Below are 26427 nucleotides of genomic sequence, written 5' to 3' on the forward strand. Positions count from 1 at the left end.
TCACCATATTTGCAAGCTGCAACTTGCAGCATGAGATCATTTCCTCTTGTGTTAATATTAACACGTTTAACTAATCAAAAGAAAAATTTATTTGCAAGTGACAATCATTTGTGATTGGCAGTATTTGAAATCTGCATGTGAGCAGTGCTCGCAAATCTCTTTTGTGAAACAGCACCCGTTCGTATTTGTGTAGGTATGTTTGCTCAAAAGATTTGTGCTTTGTCTGTAGTGGTGCTTCACAATTGCCACAGTCTTGGAGCATATGAAACAAACTGGTTTTAAACTGCCTTTCAACTATTTGTTTTGTTTTACGTGCCTAACTGCAGTCATTGAGTATTGGGCTCTTAGTGCTTCGAAAACACGGGTGCCCTATGCTCAGCGATGTTCCTGAACGCCTCCTGTGTAGACATAACAGTTCACAGAACACCTCTTGTGTAGACACAACAGTTCACGTGCTGCTGCTGCTGATGTGCTAAACATATGAGGATTGGATTGATATTGGAACATATGAGACAAACTGGTTTTGAACTGCCTGTGAAGTATTTGCATATAATATAGCATATAATATACAGGTATAAATACTGTACAAAGCCAGAACACCAACTGTGTTAATACAGAAGATGGAACATGTGGCTTGGAGGCTTTCAAGTTGTTTAAAGGAACTTTTGACGGAGCTGACTGCTGTGTAACAACAGTAAAGTAACAAATAACGTAACTTATTAGTTATGCTGTTTGATGTTTTACAAAGTAATGTGATTACTTTTTAAATGTTTAATATGCAAATTATTACATTTTTCAAGTAACTTGCCCATCACTGCCCTGGACTCTGATGAACTGATAAATGGTTGCAGAGAGAAGTGACTTACTGTGACGATCCTCATATTTTTAATATGTGAGTCTATTTGTCAAGAATTTCTTGAGTCCATTTAAGATTTTAAGTTATTTTTTCTAAAATGTTTTAGATTATTTTTCAATTTAGTATCACGTGTTTTTGTTAGTTTAGAGCGGTGTAAAATTAATGGTTTAATTGAGCTGGGCCACTCTGCCTTGTTGAACTCCTGGACTGAAAATGAGCCCTTCTTCACACCACAGGAAACCAAACTACAACACAGGAGAGGCACAAACAAGCTTTTCAGTAATTTTCTTGCACAATGCAGCACATTACCTTACAAATGTTTTATCGGAGTGGCAAATTGGAATGTTTCACCTCTGAAAATAGTAAGCTGGAAGTGGCTTTCGGCTTGGTAATGCGTTTATCTGCCCACCATGGGTTTCTAAAAACATCGTACATGCTGTCACTGCCATTTATTAGTTTCTGTTGTGTTTATGAAGCCATTTGCATCAACAGCATTTCTTTGTTTTCCTCTTCCACCATTGTGAAATATGGCCAACATTAACAGATATCAAATAGCAATTTGCCAGCTTTGATTTACATTCCGGAGAAGTCTCCAAAGTGTAATGAAACAATATCAAACACACCAAATAAATTATGTACCAAATTTGCCCACCAAATTTGTTTTTGTACATTGCTGAATGACAACCACAGCTGCAGGTCATATTACTCAGTAAGGTGCACAAAGCAAGATGATATTAAATGGAAGTCGGTGATGTTAAAGGACTCCTGCCTGTTTTTAGTATCAGTGACCTCCTGAAAGTTGGTTGTTGTTAGGAGCTGCTAGCGTTATGATTGACTTTATGTGCGGATGTTAATCCTCAACTGCCATCGGATAAATGACAGGTCACTGGAAACCACAAGTTTGTATGTTCTGATTTGACTGAGTTATGACTCTAAAATCGCTCCTTATTTACAGTAGGCCTACTATATAGTGCACTGTGTCCAAATTATGAGTGTGTAAATGTATCCATTATATAGTGTCCTCAAAATTCTACAATGAAACAATAAAAAAGTATAATCTCACAATGCAAAGCACCACATCTTATAGATACCAAAATTACAGTTGTGCTATTCTTTTCAGTTTAACCCATTTCTGCGGTTAACTGACTTTTCCTCACTTCGGGTCATGACCATAGACTGGTTTTGTGGAATGTCTTCAGTAAAATTGTATACAATACTGATGATGAAATTAACACCTGCCAAGTGCCTAATGCAGGTAGATTTTCCATTTGGTGAGTAAATCTCAGAAGGCTGTCCGCCACACTGGCAGGTAAATGTTTGTACCAAGATAGTCATGTAATAAAATATCTGGCATGATGGTTCAGAGAAAATTTCTCATGTTTGCCCCTATACAATGTAGACACACGCATCATGTGTGTTTTTTACGCACATCCAAACAGTGCTGTGAAACTGTAGGAGCACTTGAGACAGTCTTAGGAGAAGGAGCACCAGCCACAGACCTTCTCCTAGTTTCGTGGCAATGTTTACTGTATGGGAAATCAGCTACTTGACATTGCAGCTCTCTGCTAAACTGTCACTTGCCACCGGTCTGCTGCTAGCTACCATTAATTAAATTAAATTAAAAGCTATTATGTGGCCACATTGTATTTAATATAATACCGTATTGTCTCTATGAAATGCAGTGAACCAAATGTATATGTGACACAAAAAGGCAGTTTATTTAAAAAAAAAAAAAGTGTTAAAAAGTTAATTTCAGACACTGGATGCAGGTCAATGTGACCCAGATGCTTTCATGTGTGTAAATGTATAATATGTGTATATGTGTATACTGATGTATATTGTTGGTATGACATTTGGCTAATGACATTTGACATGGCTAATTCTGAATGAGTTATCCCATTCTTTTCACTGCTCAAACAGATTTTGCTAAAGAAAGACTGGAGGCTGCACACAGGCAGACGTGCCTGGGGGTTGTTTATTTTACAATTGCATGTTATATAACTTGTATACCAGTTACGTTTTTTTTCTTTCTTTTTTTGATAACTATTTTTATTGGTGTACAACATAGTCATTTACATATCACCATATCTTACTGTAACTATAAATCACCACCAAAGAAGTTGTAAGAGGAAAAAAAGAAAGAGAAAAAACAAATAAATAAACCAAAACCAAACAACAACATAAGAGAAAAAAAGAGAAAAGGGGATGGTCGGACTCATCACAGATTTCAGCATTATTATTAATTATTGACAGATTACAGAGGTACCAGCATACTTAATAGATCAAGTTAGGAAGAACAGATTATAGTAAACAGGCCAGAGATTTGATTCCTAGTGTGAAGGAATGGTTGACAGTTTATTGAAATACTCAATAAATAGTCTCCATATGTCACGGGTTCACCGTCTTAGTGACTATTTTTCATGTTGTTCACCTGCCTGATCTCTAACTCTCCACACCCATCTGCCCTGCAATCACCTCATTCCCTTCACCTGAGTTTCCCCACCCATCTCCTCACCTGGATCCCATTAGGCTCATCAGTCATTCCTTATATATACTGGTCCTCATTCACATGCTCCTTGCCAGATTGTCTAGTGTGTTTGCCTAGCTTTCCAGCATTTCTATATCTACCTGTTCGCTTGCCTGTTACCTCAGATCCTGCCTGTTTCTCAGTCTTGAGATTTGCCTAGTCCCTTGGAGTTGTCTGCCTGATCTGCCTGTCTGCCTGGTTTGTGACCCCTGCTTGTTTTTTTGGACTGATTAAAGAATACTGGACTCTGCTCCTGTCTCTGAGGTTGTGCTTTTGGGTTCTGAGGTTCTGAGACGTTACACCATAACTTTAAGAAACCATCAGTGGATTACCTGAGAGATTTTAAGTTTGTCCAAGCTTAGAAAAACATCATATCATTATACCAGATTGAAAAGGAGGGTGGTTTTTAGAAATTTCCAAGATAGTAATAACCTTCTACTAAGTAAGAGTGTTGTAAAGACAATTATATCTCCATTTCTGGCTGTGCATTGCAAGGGTTCTGATGGCATGCCAAATATGACTAACAGTGGGCATGGTTGTAGTAGTATATGTAAGACCGTAGATAATGTATCAAACACTGGAGACTAGAATCGTTGCAGTTGTGGACGGGACCAACGAGATGTGCTTGAGGCTCACCACAATGGTCACATTTTGGATCAGACTCAGGATATATTTCAGCCAATCTGGCCTTACTAAAGTGGACTCTGTGTACCACTTTCAACTGGATTAAACTGAGCCATGCACATGAGGAAGATGAGTTAACTCCATTTAGAACATCTTTCCACCATTCATCTGTCAACTTCATCCTCAGCTCTTCTCCCCAATTAGACTTACTTCTATGTATTTTGTCATCAGTCAAATGCATAATATCTATGAATATTTGAAATGAAGCCATTTTCAGTTGGAGACAGCAAAAGAAGTTTTTCCCACTTAAAATCATAAGGGAGATGTGGGAAAGAATCAAACGTTGTTTGTTTGTTTTTTTTACAGACTGACAGATTTGGACATACCTGAAAAAATTATTGCGGCATAAACTGAATTTGGCACAAAGAGAGGAAAAACTATGAAATATATATTGGCCTCATAGAGATCTTTAAAGCACTTGAGTCCTATTTTGTACCATTTAGTAAATGTTGAGTCTAGGGTTGAGGGTGTAAACAAGTGGTTGTTTCTAATGGGGGTCTGTGCGGATGGTCAAGAGAATTTAAAATGACATAAAAACTGAATCCAGATGTTTTTAATGTTGACAACAAAGCAGATGGCCGCCGACCAAGAGCCGGGTTCTGCTTGAGGTTTCTGCCTGTTAAGGGGAGTTTTTCCTTACTGCTGTTGCCAAGTGCTTGCTCGTGAGGGAATTGTTGGGTCTCTGTAAATTAAAGAGTACAGTCTAGACCTGCTCTATGTGAAAAGTGCCCTGAGATGACTTTTGTTGTGATTTGGTGCTATATAAATAAAATTTGATTGAACACTATAGGATTGGATGAGTAGCGAGAAGGAGAAAGGAAGGGAAGAGAAAACTAAGGTAAGTAGCGAGGACAATCAACAAGATTGAGCTTCCAGGAAGGACCAGTTTGTATCAGGAGCATGTAACCAGTAATCTATTTTATGAATATTAGCTTCCCAATAATAGCACAGGAAATTAGGAAGAGAAAAACCTCCTTCAGTCCTTTTTTTTTTTTTTTTTTTTTCTGTAGAATGGTTTTGCTAATTATAGGAACTTTATACCCCAAATAAAACCTGAAATAAGTTGGTCTATAGTTTTGAAAAAAAAACTGAGTAAGAAGTTTGAAAGATACTGGAATTTGTACAAAAATTAAGGACAGCCATTTTTACACATTGCTAATGTTACAAAATTGGCTTCATAAAGAGGATAATTTCCAGTAATCTTAATTCCCAAGTATTTGAAACCAGAGCGGGATAAATTAAAGGGAATATCCTTTTGCTGAATCTGTAGAGCTGGGGTATTGATGGGAAAACATTCACTTTTTTTAAAAGTCAGCTTATAGCCTGAGAAAGAGCCAAAATCTTTCCTGCCAGCAAAGCAAAAGATAGCTTTGGTGGCAGGAATAGAATGCTTTGGATCTTCTATATAAAGCAAAAGGTTGTCAGTGTATAGGAAAGCCTTATACTCTATACCATGCTGAGTAATGCCCGGAATCTTGGATGATGCTTTGAGAGCACTAGACAATGGTTCGATTGCAATAGCAAATGAGACAATGGGCCCTCTTGGTGTGTCCCTATGTAGAAGTGAAAAAACGAAGAGTGCAATGAGTTTGTATTTACACTGGCAAGTGGATTTGAATATAGCCGTTGAATCAAACTAACAAAAGTATCTCCAAAACCAAATCTTCATAAAACTGGGAAAAAGTAAGACCACTCTATTTGGTTGAACGTCTTCTCCGCATCCATGGAGGAAACTACTTCTGGAAGGAGAGGTGGGTTCAATGTATGAATGATGTCTAAAACTTTCCTAATATTGGAGAACAAATGTTGACCTTTAATAAATTCTGTCTGGTCTACTGATATTATCTGTGGGAGGACAGATTTGAGGCGTTGCACTAAAACTTTGGCTAAAATTTTTGGTTCTTGAAATGGGGCGGTCAGACCCACAATCAGTGGATTCTTTATCTTTTATTAAAAGGAGTTTTATAGTAGCTTGTTTGTAAGACAGTGGTAAGTGTGACAATTTCTTGAAATTCTGTAGGTTTTTCAAGTTTAAATTTTTCCTCAGGATCAATACTTGGGAAGAACGATTTTTTTCTTCTCAGTTTCAAAGCTGCCTCCTGACAAGAGGTGGATCCCCCATTCAGCTTGCAAGACACACAGGTATGCAAAACATGATGTTGAGATTTGGGAGGTGTATACATCGCTCCTCTGTGAACCTCTGCAACCAACAGCTACTTCATAACACCCTTCTCTATATAGGTTCACATAGATGTTTACGTATATATTTACAGGAGCATAATTCCAGCTTTGCAGTCCAGATGATCAGTGATCAGTAGGCCTCATTCGCTAATATGTGTGTAAAAAATGTTACACACCTACATACTTACTGGCACGCAAAATAAATGCGCACACAAAATTAGTGTCAGATTCCTGACATGTGCACACCAGCCAATTTTGTTCTTACCACTGTGTGCTGTTTGTGAATTCTAATTCAAATTCTAAATTGACAGGCACATGCCTGCTATCGGTAATTAGCATACTAACATACCCCCATTTCTCTATATAAGGAAAGCTCTGTTGGATGGTAAAAATGTAGAAAAACTTCACCACTCAGAAGTGAAAGCCAGAAAAGGCAGATTTGGCCAGTAAACTGTCAAATGTCATTGGCACAACCGTTTGGAGCCTGGTTGTGAATACAGTCTGCATACTTGTTGCACCACTACGTCCATAACAAAATAAAAAGTTGGTAAATGTGTAGCTCTGTGGAAGTGATCTAAATAAACCTCTACTGGAGTGTCAGGTGTGCATCATGTTTCATCTCTGTCCACAACAGGCTGTGATGTACTGAAAGCAGAGCTCCCCTCCCTGTACCACTACTGAGCTGTCAGGCTGTGAGGACACTGAACAGGCTGCTGGTTAACCAGCTGCATATATCATTGCCAAATCTGATGGGAGAAATTAATCGCTGTCACAGTTCAATATGGAAATTCTGATAAAGAAGCTATTGTCATCCAAAAGTGGGAACAGGACAATTTTTTAATATATTCATAATTTCATTACATTTATAATGATGATTTATGGATTACAACATCTAAATTTCTCTTTCCTCTTTTTTAATTTTATAATTAGTAAATAAGTTGTGTATTATTAGCAATTTCGCATGTTTAAATGTTGTATATTTAGGCTTAATCATTTTTGAAATAATTGTGGTTGTAATATATTGTTCACACTGAATAATTATTGACTATATCATTTTCAAGAACATAGGATGATTTGTGCAAATGCATGGTCTAAGGTAGTTCTAAATTTGTTTGCAGAGTAAAAACAAATTCAGACAAGTACATAATGAATCCCAGATTTGTGCTTAAAACATTCGTATGCACGGTTTAAGCACAGATTTGTGCGTACATACTGTTTGTAAATGAGGCCCACTGATCCCACCTTGAATTTTCAGGACAAGGTTGATCACTGGCTATCTGATCATGTCCAGACCTGCAACCAGTCAACAAGCAAGTGGATTCAGGTGATGGCAAGAAGCAGTAAAGATGCAGAAAGGTCTGCCCTCCTTAAAAACACAGTGAACCTGGACTATAGGAAATACATGTGCAGAAAACAAACACACTGGAGAATAACAGAAGAAAAAGTGAGATGATTATATTGACAAGAATGATCAAATAATATCTACAGTGAGTGTAAAAGGACTTACCTTTACAAAATCTAAAAGAGAAAACCAACTTTATTTAGAGAAAATGGACATCCCAGCGTTTATAGAACATTTCTATACAGTCCACTGTCAGCGTCTACACACAATGCCTTCAGCCACAGTACTGCTGTTGGCTAAATAGACTTCGGGTTGCAGTTTGATACATAAAGTGTTGAAAAATGTGAGCTGTTACGTGGCCAGTGTCGACAGCTGTATTGATTAATACTGAAGCTCTTATTGGATATTGTATCTATTGTGTCAGATGTACATGAGACAGACAGCTGGAAAATGAGATAAAGACATTCATTCAGTCATTATAATTCAAATGTAATTAATGAATGTAAAATAGTTTTGATTAATTGGTCAGTTTATTTGTATTTGTCAATATGTTACTTTTTGTCTTGTTAATAGATGGATTAAAACCCAGCTACTGGCTTTGTGTGTCACTCTCCCAATCCCTTCTCCTCACTGAGAAACAAAACAACATGCTTTGTCTCTGGAGCTCTCAGTCTCTCTCTCTCTCTCTCTCTTTATCTGTCTGTCTCTCCAGGGACACAGCACACCAGTGGGTGTTGTCATAGCTGAATTGTTCTGGGAGTGAAGCATAATGGGAGATGCATGTCATGTTGTGTGTGTGTGTGTGTGTGTGTGTTTGATTGTCTGTGGGTGCTGTTTGGTCCGTTGTTTCTTTAAGTGTGTGTGTGTGTGTGTGTGTTTTCTTGTCTGTGGGTGCTGTTCAGTCGGTTCTTTCTTTATGTGTTCAGCTTTGGTGCAGTGGCGTTAAAACAAGTACTGTCCTCTGTATCATCGCCTAACTTCTGATGAGCTGACATCACATCAACACCATCAACGCCATCAATCTCCTTTCCTTTCTTTCTTTTTCTAATCTTTTTTTGTTTCCTTCTTTTCTTTTCTCTCCTTCCCATATTCTACCAATACAGAGCCCTGCTTCCCCTCACCTTTACTACAGGCCAGTAGTGCGGCTGCCCTAGCAGCTTGACGACAGCAGGGATACCGTAGTGCAGCCGCACAGCATTCTGGGCCAGCTCGGCATCCTGGTGGCGGGATGTGAGGTGACGCAGGGCGCAGACTGCTGGCTCAGCAACGTCTTCTTTCTCCCCAGCACGAAGCACAGCATGGATCAATGCCTCCACACCACCGTACTGAGTTACCAGAGTCTGAGGGATAACAGGTAGAAAAAAAATAATTCCTCATCTGTAATGCAGATGTGCAGTGAAGCTTCCTTTCCCTGAAAGCCTCTACATGTAAGACAGAAATTCATTTTAAAAACATGGAGTAGCCTGTTCCCTCTGTGTACAGTGTGTGTGTGTGTGTGTGTGTGTGTGTGTGTGTGTGTGTGATTGTGATTGTGCTACAGTGCTTTGTTAATGAAAGATCTCTGCTGTTGTGTACACTCCTCACCTTAGACAATCTTCACCCCAGAGGAAAATCAATTTATAAGCAATACATCATATTGATATTGACCATTTGTTTTGTCTTTGGTTTTGAGCCTGGGCAGGAACACACACACACACACACACACACACACACACAAAAGATGTACAGTTTTATTGTTTTCTTTATGAATTCATACATACATCAAAACACACAGGAAAACTTCAGATCGTGACCAGCTTTTAAAAGCTTTGCATGGCACTCGGCGCCCCAAAGCCTACAGGAGTTTCTGTGACTGTTCGTTAAGATGTGGTTATAGGCAGAGTAATGCAACATGCATAATTATGAATTCATAAGATAATTACAAAACACAGCAAAAACTGAACTGAAGCCAGATTGCATAATAATCCTCTTAACCATTTGATTTCACTTAATATCAAACATTAATTATAGATCCATGTTATCATAAACATTCAAAATCTGTACTTGTGCTTGTAGTGAGCCATAACTATTCCATAAGCATCTTTCAATTTGAAAATATATAAGCCAGCTCATATCTTAAAACAAAGTCCATTCAGCATTTCATTAGCACTGTCACCCAGAACGCAGAGGTGAGGGTCAGTTGTGGAGTGTACAGCAGCTGCTGAAATGAATGATGTCAGGTTGTGGCAGATGGCAGGATTCAGGAAAGTCTGGCTTTCCTTTCCCCAATATCAATCCTGAATATACTGATTTCTTTTCACTTCAACCACGTTAACTAACTGATGAAATTATCATCATCGGTTGTAGAAATCCAAGATGACATCAAATAAAACAAATGTAACTTAAAAACAATTGCAGAAAAGAGTGCTAATACATTTTTAATAATATTTTCTAATATCATCCATATATCACCAGGTATGATTTTAGTTTCCATATAGTTTGTGTGTAAAATCACTTCAGTGAACACGACTGTGCTGTTAGGCACACAGAGCATGCTGGAGACACCATAGTGGCTGCCACACTCTGCCTTCTCAAGTCATCTCACCGGCACATCTTCACGACCTGCACTCATATATGGACTGTGTGAATTAGAGAAACACCTGTGTGCTGGATTTTGGAGTTGTATATGGTTGTTTTGGGTCCAACACATAACTTCAAGAAGTCCGAAATGTGGAAATAAAATGATAAAAGTCAGTTCACGGCTGTAGCAGTCCTTCATCTGCAGCTGCATGAGTGCAAGTGATGAGCGAGAGGGCATATACGCAGACTATTGACACTGATTGATCAAGTGACTGATTGGTACGGCAAAAGAAATACATGTACATCAATAGTCATGAGTACTTTTGCATTGACCATTTATGATTGAATGTGGGCGTGTAGAGGGCTGGATATGAGGCTGATCCACATGTGCACATTTCCAGGTGGACTGTGATTTATAATGGGAAATATACATGTATTTGTGCATACACAGAGTTTTATAAATGTGATTACTTTTTGGCACATTACATTTTCGGCTTTTGTGCACACATACACTTTTAGTAAGATAATTGTTCATTATTAGCTTCTTAGCTGGCGAATCTGTGGATGAGTCTGAGAAGAGTTTGGCTCCAAGGCTGAGTGATGCTGGCTTTGCTGGGTAGTTGGTGCAGGTCAGAGGGCCCAGGTCACTGATTGCCCCTTTGTCAGAGATAGTAACTCAGTGCTAACCTGCTTTTGTTGCTGAATCTTAAGCAGGCTCTCGTGTCACGGCTTGTTCAGGAGAGTTCTGTGTGTGTCTGCTTGGAGTAGACCACACTGGGTCAGAAAACTACAGGCTGCAGGAGTAGCTCCTGCAGATAAGAGCATGGAGGGTTGCAGTCCTGCTGCAATAACTCTGCAGCAGGCTGAACCATGAGGAGAAAAGAGACAGAGAAGAGGGGAACCTCTAGTTTTGTTAACCTGGGTCCATGGGTGGAGTTCATACTTGGTTGCAAACAACCAAGGACTCTGGGGAAAAACGAGTTTCTTGAGGACTCTCTTTCTTTCTTAGAGTCTTGAAACATGTGGTTGGCTGGTGAGACCCAACACTATGCACTGTTTTATAAAAGAGACCCCAGGGGAGTCACACTTAATCTGTTTAGGCTAGTGTGAAATCTATTGATGGAAATCTGGAAAGTGTGTAATCAAGGCAGACCAACCACAGGATTTTGTGATAAGAGATATGTGATTTTAACATGACTAGAAAGTTAAACCACTGTTAAATCCATCTTCTGATCATGAACTGTCAAGTAAACAATTTACAGTCCAGACAGGAAGTATTCAGACAGTTGCACAGTTTTTGTTCTTCAGGCTCTGTGTTTCAGCACTTTCAATTGTAAATATAATATTGGAGAGTACATTAAAGTGCCAAGTCTCAGCTTTAATATGAGTAGGTTTACTGCAATATAGAAAGAACTGTGTGGGAGATATAGCCCTTATTAACACATATTGCCCAAAGTTCAGGGTTTCAAACGTAATTGGATAGATACACATGAAGTTAAACAAAATCATTATATTTAATATTTAGTGTGTAATCCTTTGCGGTCAATGACTAACTGAAGTCTTGGACTGATAGACATCAGCAGACACTTTGTATCTTCCCTGGTGATGCACTTCCAGGCCTTCACTGCAGACACCTTCAGCTTGCTTGTTGTGGGCTCTCTCTGCCTTTAGTCTGGTCTTCAGCAGGTGGAATGCAAGTCAGTTTGAGATCAGGTGAATGACTCAGCCTGTCATGGACATTCCACCTCTTCACCCTGAAAAGCTTTTTAGTTGCTGTGGCCGTATGTTTAGGATGGTTGTCCTGCCGAATGATTAAATGTGCTCCAATGAATTCTAAAGCATTTGTCTGAATGTGAGCATGCAGAATTCTCCTGTATACCTGTTGCTCAGACCAATTATTTATTCATTGATTTAAAATGTGCTATATCAGGATCGGTCTCGTTACTGGGATATGAAATGACCTGAGATTGGGAGATTATGAGATTTTGGTCATATCACTCAGTCCTACTTGGACGTCACCAAAACAGTGACAAACAAAAAGGGATTGGTTGGGAGACTGGGGGGCACCGTAGCAGTAAAAAGATGGCATAAAATAAGGCATAAAATAAGAATTAGACATAAAATAAGTCTGTTTTTGAGCCTTGTGGTTTGGGCTTGGAGGCTCCTGTACTGCCTTCCAGAGGACAGGGGGAAGAACAGTCCATGGTTGGGGTGGATAGGGCCTGCTGATGCAGACCTCTGCGCAGGCAGTGTTTGTTATAGATGTCCTGTATGACCAGGAGCCGGGTGCCAGTGATATGCTGGGCAGTCTTGATCACCTGCTGCAGGGCTTTCCAGTCAACTATTGTACAGTTGCCAAACCACACTGAGATGCAGATTGTTAGGATGCTTTCAGTGGCGCTGCTGTAAAAGTTCATGAGAATCTTGGGTGACAGATGCCCTCCTCAGCCTCCCCAAGAAGTAGAGGCATTGTTGAGCCTTGCTAACCAGAGAGTGGATGTTAATTGTCCAGGTGAGGTCCTCTGAGATGTGGACTCCCAGGAGTTTAAAACTGGAGACATGCTCCACCTTGGCCCTGTTAGTATAGATGGGGGAGAGTCTGCAGCTTTTGGTCCTCCAGAACTCCACGATCAGTTCTTTGGTCTTTTGGACAGTGAGGATGAGATTGTTGGAGGAGCACCATGATGTCAGATGCTCCACTTTGTTCCTGTAGGCCGTCTCATCATTGCTGGTGATTCAGCCCACAACTGTTGTGTCATCCGCAAATTTAACAATGGTGTTGGATGAATAAATAGGCAGGCAGTCATGGGTGAAAAGGGAACAGAGGAGGGGGCTCAGAACACAGCCATGTGAGGTGTCTGTTCTGAGGATCAGGGAGGAGGAGGTGTGGTTACCTAACTAAACAGATTGTGGTCTGTTGTTCAGGAAGTCCATTGTCCAGTTGCAGAGGGAGGGGCTAAGGCCAAGGAAGTGGAGTTTGGTGGTTAGTTTGGAGGGGATGATTGTTTTAAATGCTGAGCTAAAGTGCACAAACAGCATACGGATGTATGTGTCTTTATTGTCCAGGTGGATCAGGGCAGAGTATAAGATAGTGGAGATGGCTCTGTAGACCTTTTGGGTCTATAGGTGAACTGGTGTTAGTTGAGTGAGGGAGATAATGTCCTTGATGTGAGCCATGACTAGTCTTTCGAAGCATTTCATGGCAATGGAGGTGAGTGCAATGGGCCGGTAGTTATTTAGACCCTTAACTGAGGAGTGTTTGGGGACAGGGATGATGATAGAGGTTTTGAAATATGTGAGGAGTAAGGACTGGGACAGTGAAAGGTTAAATAGCATGGTGAAGACCTCAGCCAGCTGGTCGGCACATTCCCAGTGAACCTGGGTATGCCATCAGGGCCAGCAGCCTTCCGTGTGCTCAGTCTGCATAGTGATCCTCTGACCTCAGCAATGGACAGAGTAATCACCTGGTCTTCTGGAGTATTCGAGGTTTTGGTAGCTGGCTCGAAGTAATCCATGTCAAACCGAGCATAAAAATTGTTGAGTTCATTGGGGAGTGAAGGGTTGTGGTCTGGAGGACAACTGTTAGAGCTTTTATAGTCAGTTATGGTTTGAGTACCTTGCAGCATGTGTTGGGGGTCGGCATTGTTGGAGAAGTGGTCTTCGGGGAAGTGGTCCTCTATATTTGACCAACTACCTTTGATATCTCTCAGATAAATTTTTTCAGCCTTATTATTATCTTCTTCACTTGCATGGTCACCTCAGTACTAATATTGATAGACAACTCCACCTCAATCTAAATAGCAACTGTCAACTCTCAGTCAGCTCTGAGTCATGTATAAGCTCTTTTGTGCTGAACTAACTTTGAAAAAATACACAGCTGCCCAAGTATTTAGTAACCAAGTGTCTGATTATGCTTGACGCTTTGGGCACTATGGACCCTATTTTAATGCGCGCAAATCCACTTTTTTTAGTTTAACAGCGTAAAAAATGGTTGTGGTGCCAGGCACATGGTTCAAAAGGGTTGTACTTAGTCCCTTAATTAATCGTGGGTGTGTTTTGAGCATAACATGCAATAAACCAATCAGAGTTTCATCTCCTATTCCCTTTAAAAGCCAGGTGCACTAGCGACTTGGCGGATTGCTGTTATAATGGCAAATTTGCCAAGTAGTAAGAAGGAACACTTCTCTGCAGAGATAACAGATCTGCTAATGCACAAAGTGAAAGTGCATGATCCATTATGAGCACACTGGCCCCTGCTGCTCCTGGACTCTCCTGTGGCCAGCCCATTCATGGTGCTCCTTGCCTGACCACTAGACCACCAGACCACCAGATACTCTTCATTAATTTGTTGCAAATTTTTGTTTGCAAATTTTCATTTTTTTTTTGTAAAGGTTTATTATTTTTAAATACAGATTTGGTTCTCTTAAAAATCATTGGTTCAGTCATGAAGAAACAGGTAAAATCAGTGGGGTTTTATTTGCAGAAAGTATGGAAATCTGATCACTGTTATCTCAAATGTTAAGTTGAACGCAACAGAATACTTGTTAAATATTGTTCATGAATTAATTAATTTTAATCATGTAAAAAAGATCATCATACACAGGACTTGATAAGCCCCCCAAGATGCCAGTCCTGCTGCTGGCAGCAGCTAAGAGCTGTCCACAGTTCTTCCTTTCTTTAGTTCAATCATTGTTTTCACCTCATTTACTTCCCCATGTGTTCCTCATGTTCTCATGTATTGATGTAGCAGGAAAGTCAATCCATGTCTGATTTGTTGTCGATATCCATTTCCCGGGTCTCAACAGACACCCTCAACCTGACGGGTCTGTTTAAATACCCATATGTATTGCCATGATTTGGTCAAATAATAAAAACATTTCATATGATAATGTACACAATAATAATCTTTCACACTGTAATCCTTTAATTTGTAATCTTTTGCATGTTTGTGCACTGCTGTGCATCCGTGTGTGTAACAAGCAGAGTGTACACACGTTGTGCACCCACCTATGTAGGCGCATATTACTGTCTTGATAATGTGCCCTTAAAATAACATTGAAATACTGTGCCATTGACTTCAGACCAGGTTTGTGTTGGTCAATCATGCAATCGGTTTCCGCTGCTTCAAGATAGCAATGTGCCAACAATGTGCCTGACCACACCTATCATTTTAAGACCAACCTGCATAGATGCAGAAATTGGCTTGCTGATCGGCACTAATGTACCCAAAGTGATGGAACCATGGCAGATCATTAACAGCCAAGGAGAAGGCCCATATTCAGTAAGGACTTTACTAGGCTGGGTGGTCAAGGGTCCATTAAGAGGAGGAAGTGCAAAGGGCAACAGTAAACTCGCAGTGTCTGTCAATAGGATTTCATTGGTCAACCTTCATGAGTTGCTTGAAAAATCCTATGAGGACACAAAAGAAATGTCAACTGAGGACGAACAGTTCATGAAAATTGTCGAAGACTCAGCCAACATTGTGGATGGACACTACAGTCTCAGATTACTATTCAGGAGGGATAATGTTTTACTGCCTGACAACCGTGAAGTTGCAGAGCAATGTCTTTCTAGCTTAAAAAGGAAGTTCTTGAAGAATGCATCATTTCATGAGGAGTACACGGGTTTCCTCAGTGATGTCAATGACAAAAGTTACACTGAGGTAGTGCCACAGGGGCAACTGAAACGAAAAATTGGAAAGGTCTGGTACAAAACTCACCATGGGGTGTATCACCCAAGAAAAGGAAAACTCAGAGTGGTTTTTGACTGTGGAGCATCTTTCATTGGTACCTCGCTCAATTCAGAGCTTCTTCAGGATCCAGACCCAACTAATCATCTCATAGGGGTACCTATCAGATTTCGCCAGGAGCCCACTGGAATGGGGGACATTCAAGCAATGTTTCACCAAGTAAAGCTTTCTAAAGAGGATGTTGATTTTCTGAGGTTCCTGTGGTGGCCTGGGGGTGATATAAGTCTTAATCCACAAGAATACCACATGACTGTGCACATTTTTGATGCTGTGTCATCACCAAGCTGCGCAAACTATGCACTCAGAAGGACAGCTGAGGATAATAGGAAACACTTCAGACCTGAAGTGATTGACACAATCCTGAACAATATCTATGTTGATGACTGCTTAAAATCTGTTTCTATGGGAGATGTAGCAATACTGGTCATTAAAGCACTCACAGCTGTATGCCAGAGGGGAGGTTTCCACCTCTCCAAATGGATAACCAACAGCCGCAGGGTGCTGTCCTCAATTCCTAAAGCAGACAGAAATAAAGAGCTCAACCTGGACAGAGGTCGACTCCCAACGGAAAGAGCATTTGGTGTGCAATGGTGCATGGAGGATGACAATTTTACATTCAGTGTCACCATCAAGCCACAGCCTCACACACACAGAGAGGGGTATTGTCTATGGTCAGCTCCATCTATGACTCTTTAGGGTTTCTCGCAACCTTCACTCTGCCTGCTAAGCTGCTATTGCAAGAGCTATGTAGCATAAACTATGGCTGGGATGAGGAAATACCCAAGATGTTCTCTGTCCAGTGAGTTAAATGGAAGTTAGATCTCCAGAAGATCACTGACTTCAAGGTTATAAGATGCTTCAAGCCCAACAACTTTGGGCCACACACACAGGCACAACTTCACCATTTTTTAGATGCAAGTGAACAAGGACATTGCACGGTGAGCTATTTGAGACATGAATGATAAGAACACTGTTCACATTGCATTCATGACGGGGAAGGCAAGAGTGGCTCACCTCAAAAAGATTACAATTCCCAGGTTGGAGCTTGCTGCTGCAGTGCTGGCCACTAGTGTGGATAAAGTACTCTCAACAGAGTTACAGCTGCAGCTTGAAAGCTCAGTGTTTTGGACCAATAGCCAATTGTTACTTAAGTACATAGCAAATCAACACAAGGTTCAACACATTTGTCGCCAACAGGATTTCCATCATTAGGGAGGCCACAGAGACGACACAATGGAGATATATGAATACAAAAAGCAACCCTGCTGATGTTGCCTCTAGTGGGAAGAAGGCAGACAAATTTATGGAGAACTGGAGTTGGATCCATGGCCCAGACATACTCTGGGAGTCAGAAAAAGACTGGCCAAAGTTTCCCATGGAATTTGTCATGCTCTCTTTTGATGACGCAGAGGTCAAAAGAAATCCTACTGTAAGTACAGTTATTGTCAAGGGCAATGAGAGTCCTACAGACAAGCTTCTCATGTACTACTCCAGCTGGAGAAAGCTAAAAGTTGCAGTAGCATGGATTTTGAAACTCAAATAAACTTTGAAACTGCTGGCTTGCAGAAGAAGAGAGTTTCATTCCACTGTAAGTGCTTCAAACACAGTCACTAGAGGCACTGCAATGTTTTGGACCAGAAGATGACAAGTGCCAAAGCCACATTGGGTAGACAGACCATTACTCTGGAAGATCTAGAGAACTCAATCATCCGCCAAACCAAAAAGCAGCACTTCCCTGAGGAAATGGCAACATTGCAAATGGCAACATATGGTGTCAAAAAGACAAATAACATCTACAAACTTGACTGAGTGTTAAAGGACGGTGTGTTCAGAATAGGGGGACACCTGAGTAGAGCAGCTATGCCAGAAGAGGTTAAATTCCCTGTCATACTCTCCAAAAGTTCCCATGTGTCCACACTCATTGTAAGACACATGCACGAAAGGACTGGAAGATCCCACATTCTCTCTGAGCTTGGCAAAAGATACTGGATACTCACATTCCTCAAGACATTGGCCTAGGAGATGGAGTTGCAGCCATTTTCAACTCAAGCCTAATCATCAACCCTAGACTTAAATTTAATCATAACTCATTTGAAAGCCTTGTTCTTAGTCTCTTTCACCCAACCTGGAAAACTTTACCGTCCTCCTGGCCCATACTCTGAATTCCTATCTGAATTATCAGAGTTTTTATCAAACTTAGTCCTTAGTACAGATTAATTGTAATAGGTGATTTTAATATTCATGTGGACGTCGATAATGATGTCTTGGCACTGCATTTATCTCATTATTATATTCAATTGTCTTCTCTCAGTGTGTAAATAAACCCACTCACTGTTTTAACCACATCCTCAACCTTGTTCTGACTTAGGGGATTGAAATTGAAAATTTAACAATTTTTCCACAAAATCCTATTTTATCAGACCATTACTTAATAACTTTTGAATTCCTATTACTGGATTACACACCATTAGACAAAAATGTCTTCACTAGATGTCTATCTGATAGTGCTGTAGCTAAATTTAAGGAAGCAATTCCATCAATACTGAATTCAATGCCATGTCTCAATACTACAGAGGACTTTTAGTCTCTGCTTAGTGCTAATTTTAGTCCCTCCCAAATTGATAATCTTGTTGATAGTGCCACAGGCTCATTGTGAATAACATTCGACTCCATTGCCCCTTTGAAAAGGAAGATAATAAAACATAAAATGGTATAACTCCCAAACCCGCAAATCAAAGCAAACATTGCAAAAATTTGAAAGGATTTGGCGTTCCACCAAAGTGGAAGAATCTCACTTTGTCTGGCAAGATAGTCTTAAGAAATATAGGAAGGCCCTCTGTAATGCCAGAGCTGCCTATTACTCAGCATTAATAGAGGAGTATAAAAACAGCCCTAGATTCCTTTTCAGCACTTTGGCCAGGCTGACAAAGAGTCATAACTCCATTGATCCATGTATTTCTATACCTCTCAGTAGTAACAACTTTATGAGCTTCTTTAATGATAAAATTCTAACTATTAGAGACAAAATTCACCACCTTCTGCCCTAAACAGGCACCGATTTCTCCTCAAACACAGGCACCTTAGAAACAGCTGTAAATCCTGACATATATTTGGACTGTTTTTCTCCAGTCGACTTTTCTGAACTAACTTCAATGATTTGTTCAGCTAAACCATCAACCTGTCTCTTAGATCCCATCCCAACTGGGTTGCTTAAAGAAGCCTTACCCTTAGTTAATGCTTCTTTACTAGATATGATCAATCTGTCTTTAGTAAAAGGCTATGTACCATAGTCCTTTAAAGTAGCTGTAATTAAACCTCTTCTTAAGAAGCCTACTCTTGATTCAGGCATTTTAGCCAATTAAAGACCTATATCTAACCTTCCCTGTCTCTCTAAGATCCTTGAGAAAGCAGTCTCTAATCAGTTATGTGACTTTCAGAGTGCATCATAGCACAGAGACAGCACTGGTGAAAGTCACAAACGATCTCCTAAATGCATCGGACAAACGATTTCTCTCCATACTTGTCTTGTTAGATCTTAGTGCTGCATTCGACACAATTGACCATCACATCCTATTACAGAGACTGGAACATTTAATTGGCATTAAAGGAACTGCATTAAGCTGGTTTAAGTCCTATTTATCAGACTGATTTCAGTTTGTACATGTTAATGATGAATCCTCCATGAAGGCAAAAGTTAGACACGGAGTTCCACAAGGTTCTGTGCTTGGACCAATACTATCCACATTGTATATGCTTCCTTTAGGTAATATTATTATGAAACACTCCATGCAGATGCAGATGATACCCAATTATATTTATCAATGAAGCCTGATGAAACCAATCAGTTAAACAAACTCCAAGCATGCCCTAAGGACATGAAGACCTGGATGACCTTCAATTTTCTACTACTAAACTCAGATAAAACTGAAGTTATTGTGCTTGGCCCTTAACACCTTAGAAACACATTATCTAATGATATAACTACTCTGGGTGGCATTACCATGGTCTCCAGCACCACTGTAAGGAATCTGGGCATTATCTTTTATCAGGATATGTCCTTTAACTCCCACATAAATCAAAATTCAAGGAATGCCTTTTTTCACTTACATAATATTGCAAAAATCAGACACATCCTGTCCCAAAAAGATGTTGTTACTCCTAGGCTGGATTATTGCAATTCCTTATTATCAGGCTGCCCGAACAAGTCTCTAAAGACTCTCCAGCTGGTCCAGAATGAGCTGCACATGTACTAACAAAAACTAGAAAAAGAGATCATATTTCTCCCATTTTAGCTTCGCTACATTGGCTTCATGTAAAATCTAGAATAGAATTTAAAATCCTTCTCCTAACTTACAAAGCCCTTAATGGGCAGGCATCATCATGTCTTGAAGAGCTCATAGTACCGTATTACCCCACTGGACCACTGCACTCCCAGAATGCGGGCTTAGTGGTGGTTCCTACAGTCTCCAAAAGTAGAACGGGAGGCAGAGCCTTCAGCTTTCAGGCTCCTCTACTGTGGAACCATCTTCCAGATTTGGTCCAGGGGGCAGACACCCTCTCTACATTTAAGAGTAGGCTTAAAACTTTCCTTTTTGATAAAGCTTATAGTTAGGGCCAGCCAGGTTTGCCTTGGATCAGCCCTTAGTTATGCTGCTATAGGCCTAAACTGCTGGAGAACTTCCCATGATGCGCTGAGCTCCTCTTTCTTCCTCCTCCTCTCCATCTGTATGCATTCATGTACCATCAATGCATGTTACTAACTTGGCCTCTTCCCTAGAGTTTTTTGTGTTTTCTCATCTCACAGGAAACCTTGGGTTGTCCTGTTAGTGTCCTTCCCCGGCTATTGCTGCTGTTATTGTTATTGTTATGATTGTTGTTATTCTGCCCCCCCCCCCACACACACACACATTGTGTCTCATACTGATTACTGTGTTGTACATCAAAGTTACCATTTTCAAAAATCATTACTGAAAGAGTCTAACACTGTTAAAGTCATAATAATAAAAATACACACTCTATGTGGATATGCACATCTATATACTTTTTACTTTTTGTCCAGGGCAGTTTTTCATTTCACTAATGCTTTTGCGGGAACAACCGCTTGCACATCATCTTGCAGCAGATTAAAACCCATAGTGTTGTAACAACATGGTAAACTGTCATAATGTGACCAAAACATTCAGATGTCCCCATACTTTTGGCCATGCAGTTTATCATTTCATAATTTCCATGGCTACCTTGTTGCGTGAGTTGTTACAGGTGAGGTTGGACAAGATGCCAGTGGCACAGGTCAACATGTTGACATCATCTGAGCCCAACTGGGTGACCAGTATCTGCAGCAGACCATCTAACCCCTCCTGGAGAGAGAGACCAATGGAGACAGAGAGAGAACAAATGAACAAATCATAGCAGTGCTATAGCTCCTGCTTACAGTAGTAGTAGTAGTAGTAGCATTGGCAGTAGTAGTAGGAGGCATTTACAGTGTTAGTGGTAGTCACACTGGCAGGAATAGTAGTGTTGGTAGCATTAAAGGTGCACTGTGTAGAATTTAGTTGCATCTAGTGGAACTGACTTGGCATAAATGGAATATAATATACATAATTATGTTTTAATTAGTGTATTATCACCTAAAAATAAGAATTGTGTTTTCGTTAGAATGAGCCCTTTTATCCACATGGGGAGCTGGTCCTCTTCCATGGAGCCAACCATGTTGCACTGCCATGTTTCTACAGTATCCCAGAATGGATAAACAAGACACTGGGTCTAGAGAGGGCCTTTTGTGCTTTTTGCAAGTTTCGTGGCCACCATAGGTTCTCCTACACGCTTGGAAGGGAAGGGACAGGGCTATTCATTTGGTTGCAATCTTAAACCTTGGTGCCAGTAAATCTACTAAATCACAGTGGTCCTATAACAATAGTAGTGGTGGTAGTAGCATTGACAGTAGTAGTAGCAAGCAGGTAGATCTGGGTCTGAAAAGTGAAGCCAACTGACTTAAACCTGGATTCTCTCTAATGGCCAGCAGGGGGCAAGTCCCATTGTATAGTAGCACTGACAGGAGTAGTAGTGGTGGTAGCATTGGCAGTAGTACTAGTGGTAGTAGTGCGTGAATCAATACATACCTGTTTGGTTGCAGCATCTGACAGGTTGCGGAGAGTCCACAGACAATTCTGGATCAGACGCTGACTGGAACCTGTGAGGTGCTGACCCAAAGCCTGCATACCACCTGGACAGAGGTTTAAAAATATGTAAACATACTATACACCCATCACCACTCAATGTTCTACATTCATGTTCAGTGATGTTGACATACCAGCCTCTACTATTGCTGGCTTGTTGCTGGGACACACAGACAGCACTTTGAGCACACGGCTGGTGGTCCACAGCAGCTTCTCATAGTTGTAGTTCCTCATGATGAATACCAGACCCTCTGGGCCCCCATTGGCTAGTATGATTAGCTGGTAAGAGACAAGTAAGTGTAATTCTGTAATAAATAAGTGGATACAACTAGGATTTCCTGTCCGATGTTGAAGGTTCACACACCCCCACCTCTTCTTACCTTGCTCTCCTGGTTGCCGTAAGACAGGAGCTGCAGACAGTCAGTGGTAATGGCCAGGAATTTGGGGTTGCTCTTTTTCAGTAAGGGAACCATCCTCTGTAGGCCGTCAGCAAGACGCACCGCCATCTTGGCCCCCTCTTGGTGCAGCAGCAGATTGTGGAGGGTGGTGATGGCATAAAATAAAACTGATTCCACCGGAGAACTGCATGAATGAGATAGAAAGAGAGGAAGGAAAGCATATAGAGATTTCATCAAATTAACTAATTTCAAGGAGCATTAAGCAATCCATGAGCTTTATTGACCCCTATCAGCTGCCAAAATCTCATTCTACACAAGTTTGTAGGATATGGGTGATGATGCCTCCATCATTAAACAGTTGAAAATGGAAGTTGTGTGTGTGTGGGTATGTGTGCTAGCGTGGGTACGTGAGTGCATGCATGCTTGTGTGAATGTGTGCTTATGTATGTGAGTGGCTAAAACATTTCAGTTCAAAAACATTAAAATGTCAGCACTTTTAACACTTTTCTTTCAGCTTGGTGTTCACTCCATTTACCTACAGGCAATTGGCATCATCACTACAACTAGGAATGCCAAATATTATCATTTTAGATACACTGCACATACACTGCAAGATTGATACACTCATATGGGCTGTATGGAGGACTTGTGTAAAAGGCAGGATTGCGTTTGGACTTGGACTTGGACTTGAATGAGTGCCAGGTCACGGTGACCTGTACCGATGCCAAACATGTCAGTCCACCAAACCAAAACAGGAGACATTTGGAGATATTGGGAAAGAGGCGGAATACCACACACACAAATAGTGCAGGGACACCCACTCAAATTTGGTTAAAGTCCAAAGATAAGTGAAATTTAGAAATGTCCCATTCTTCTTTAGAATTTAGGATAGCCAAAAAGTCTGGTAAACAGGATGAGACTTGTCACGCAACTCGAACACATACACACACACAGCCTGTCTTCAGTATAAAAAGGCATGTCACGTTATGTTATGTTGGAATTTTCTCTGTCTATGTCGTTGGTGAGCCGTTGTGAAATAAAAGAGATCCCCCATCTGACACCTTTGTCTCGAACATTTTGATTCCTCTGTTGTCTGCCTCTTTCTGCCACAACAACATCATTTAAAAAGACAAAATAAGTATTAAGTCAGCTTTTCACATGCATGTGCACAGGGTGCTTCATGTTCACATGTAGCCCATGTGTCATGCGACATGGGGTTGTGTATGTCATGTGGATCATTTGAGGTGGGAAAGGGTATAAGTCAGGTGGAGGAGTGGTGTTATAAAAAAGAGGCGATGAAATGGGGGTTTTATGCATGTTTTTGTCCTTTTATAAGGTGTGACTGAGGCATGATCTAACAAAAAATGTGGATTATTTGAATTGTTCAAAGAAAAAGGGGGCATGTTTTTAAAAACCTTTTTGAGGTATATAAGTTTAGAATCAGTCTAGTCATGTTATCAACTTTTGACAAAAGATTGTCTGCTTTTGTTCATCATCACCTCCAAATCCTTTCATCCATGGATGCTGCTACATCGGGCTGTCAATCATTTGTTGTCAAGTCTACACCATCAGTACGGCTGTTTTCGGCTCATCGCTATTGTTCAGTGGTGTAACTACACAAGGTTGCAGTGGATTTTTTAAGAGGTGGTCCACTATGACAAAGAATATAAGGCTACCATATACTGAGATGCCATCAGAGTGTCTTTTTCTGCCAGCTCTTCTATTTGTTATGGAGTGCTGTGAGGCTAGTGTGTGAAGAAAAGATGTTCTCCCATCAGCAGTGAAAACGCAGTGATGAAGTGAAAAAGGTGACTATTGCAGTGATAAAAGTTTATCATTTGTGTTTTTAATTTCAATGTATAATTTTTACCATATTTTTGAACAAATCAATTTGTACATCCACAAACAAGCCTGACATCAGAGACTGAACTCTCGCTTGCTTCCAATGATTCCCGTAAGGGTAGGCATTCCCTTCAACCACAGCGACAATAAAGTCAGACTGTTTCATCTCTACTCAGTGTCAGCAACAATCACCAAACTTCCCGCGCTTCCAGGTTCATCGCCAGAGCAACTCATCGCCAGAGTCAGCAAGCGTGACGTCACAGACCCATCACTGCCTTCATGGCCACAGCCTGCATCATCAGCACCCCCGGTGGGAGCCAGGTCGTATTTCCCCCTGTGCAGCAAACATAGCCAATGCTTTTCTAGAAGCTTCAAGTTCCATCATAGTTAACGGCACCAGGAAGTCAGTTGCTAATTTATGTCACCTCAGTAAGGTCTATCGTTATGTGTATTGGATTGCTAGTTACCATGCAATTAATCTAACGTCACTTCAGTAACGTCTGCTGTTATGTACACCGGCCAAATGCCAAATACTATCATAACCATTCTAACAGCATATCGGTAACATCCATTATTACATGCACCGGGTTGCAAGTCACTAATACAAATAATCTAACATTACTTCAGTATTGTCTGCTGTTGCATGCACCTGTTGCAAGTTACTAATACAAATAATCTAATATCACTTCAGTATCGTCTGCTGTTATGTGCACCGGGTTGCAAATTACTAGTACAACTAATCTAACATCACTTTAGTATTGTCTGCCGTTACGTGCACCAGGTTGCCAAATACTATAACTACTCTAACATTATATCAGTAACATCAATCGTTATGTGCTTTGGGTTGCAAGTTACTAATACAAATTATCTAACATCACTTCAGTATCATCTGCCATTACATGCACCTGGTTTAAAGTTACTACTACAACTAATCTAATGCCGCTTCAGTAACGTCTGCTGTTACGTGCACCGGGTTGCCAAATACTATTAAAACTATTCTAACATCATATCTTTAACATCCATCTTTATGTGCACTGGGTTGCAAGTTACTAATACAACTAATCTAACGCCACTTCAGTAACGTCTGCTGTTACATGCACCGCTTCGCAAGCTACTAATACAACTAATCTAATGTCACTTCAGTAACGTCTGCCGTTACGTGCACCAGGTTGCAAGTTCCTAATACATCTAATCTATCTGTAACATCCATCATTATGTGCACTGGGTTGCAAGTTCCTAATACAACTAATCTATCGCCACTTCAGTATCATCTACTGTCACGTGCATGGGTTGCTAAATACTATAACTACTCTAACATTATATCAGTAACATCTATCGTTATGTGCTTCAGGTGGCAAGTTACTAATACAAATGATCTAACATCACTTCAGTGTTGTCTGCCATTACATGCACCTGGTTTAAAGTTACTACTACAACTAATCTAATGCCGCTTCAGTAACGACTGCTGTTACGTGCACCGGGTTGCCAAATACTATTAAAACTATTCTAAAATCATATCTTTAACATCCATTGTTATGTGCACTGGGTTGCAAGTTACTAATACAACTAATCTAACGCCACTTCAGTATCATCTGCTGTTACGTGCACAGGTTGCTAAATACTATAACTACTCTAACATTATATCAGTAACATCTATCGTTATGTGCTTTGGGTGGCAAGTTACTAATACTAAATCAAACATCACTTCGGCAACATCTGTAATGGCAAGTTCCTAATACAAATGATCTAACACCACTTCAGTATCGTCTGCTGTTAAGTGCACCGGTTTGCAAGTTACTAATACAACTAATCTAATGCCACCTCAGTAACATCTGCTGTTATGTGCACTGGGTTGCAAGTTACTAATACAACTAATCTAACGTCACTTCAGTAACGTCTGCCGTTACATGCACCAGGTTGCAAATTCCTAATACAACTAATCTAATGCCACTTCAGTATCGTCTGCTGTTACATGCACCGGGTTGCCAAATACTATTATAACTATTATAACGTCATATCAGTAATATCCATCGTTATGTGCACTGGGTTGAAAGTAATTAATACAACTAATCTAACCTAACTTCAGTATCGTTTGCCATTATGTGCACCGGGT

The 26427-nt window shown here is 40.4% G+C and overlaps 1 protein-coding gene and 1 pseudogene across 1 annotated transcript in view; one reads left to right on the top strand and one right to left on the bottom strand.

Moving 5' to 3' along the window:
• LOC137168167 (junction plakoglobin-like) overlaps nt 1–22685 on the bottom strand; it is a 69808-nt gene extending 47123 nt beyond the window's left edge. The window contains exons 1-5 of the mRNA XM_067570671.1: nt 22455–22685; nt 22209–22353; nt 22018–22121; nt 21136–21255; nt 8712–8930 (exon numbers count right to left, since the gene is read on the bottom strand). Of these exons, the coding sequence (XP_067426772.1) occupies nt 8712–8930; nt 21136–21255; nt 22018–22121; nt 22209–22353; nt 22455–22580 (714 nt within the window). The 5' untranslated portion in view covers nt 22581–22685. The remainder of the gene's footprint in view (nt 1–8711; nt 8931–21135; nt 21256–22017; nt 22122–22208; nt 22354–22454) is intronic.
• LOC137168244 (uncharacterized) lies at nt 15296–20510 on the top strand (annotated as a pseudogene).
• Nucleotides 22686–26427: the final 3742 nt, after the last annotated feature.

This window comes from Thunnus thynnus, chromosome 17, assembly GCF_963924715.1.
Source record: "Thunnus thynnus chromosome 17, fThuThy2.1, whole genome shotgun sequence".
NCBI lineage: Eukaryota > Metazoa > Chordata > Actinopteri > Scombriformes > Scombridae > Thunnus > Thunnus thynnus.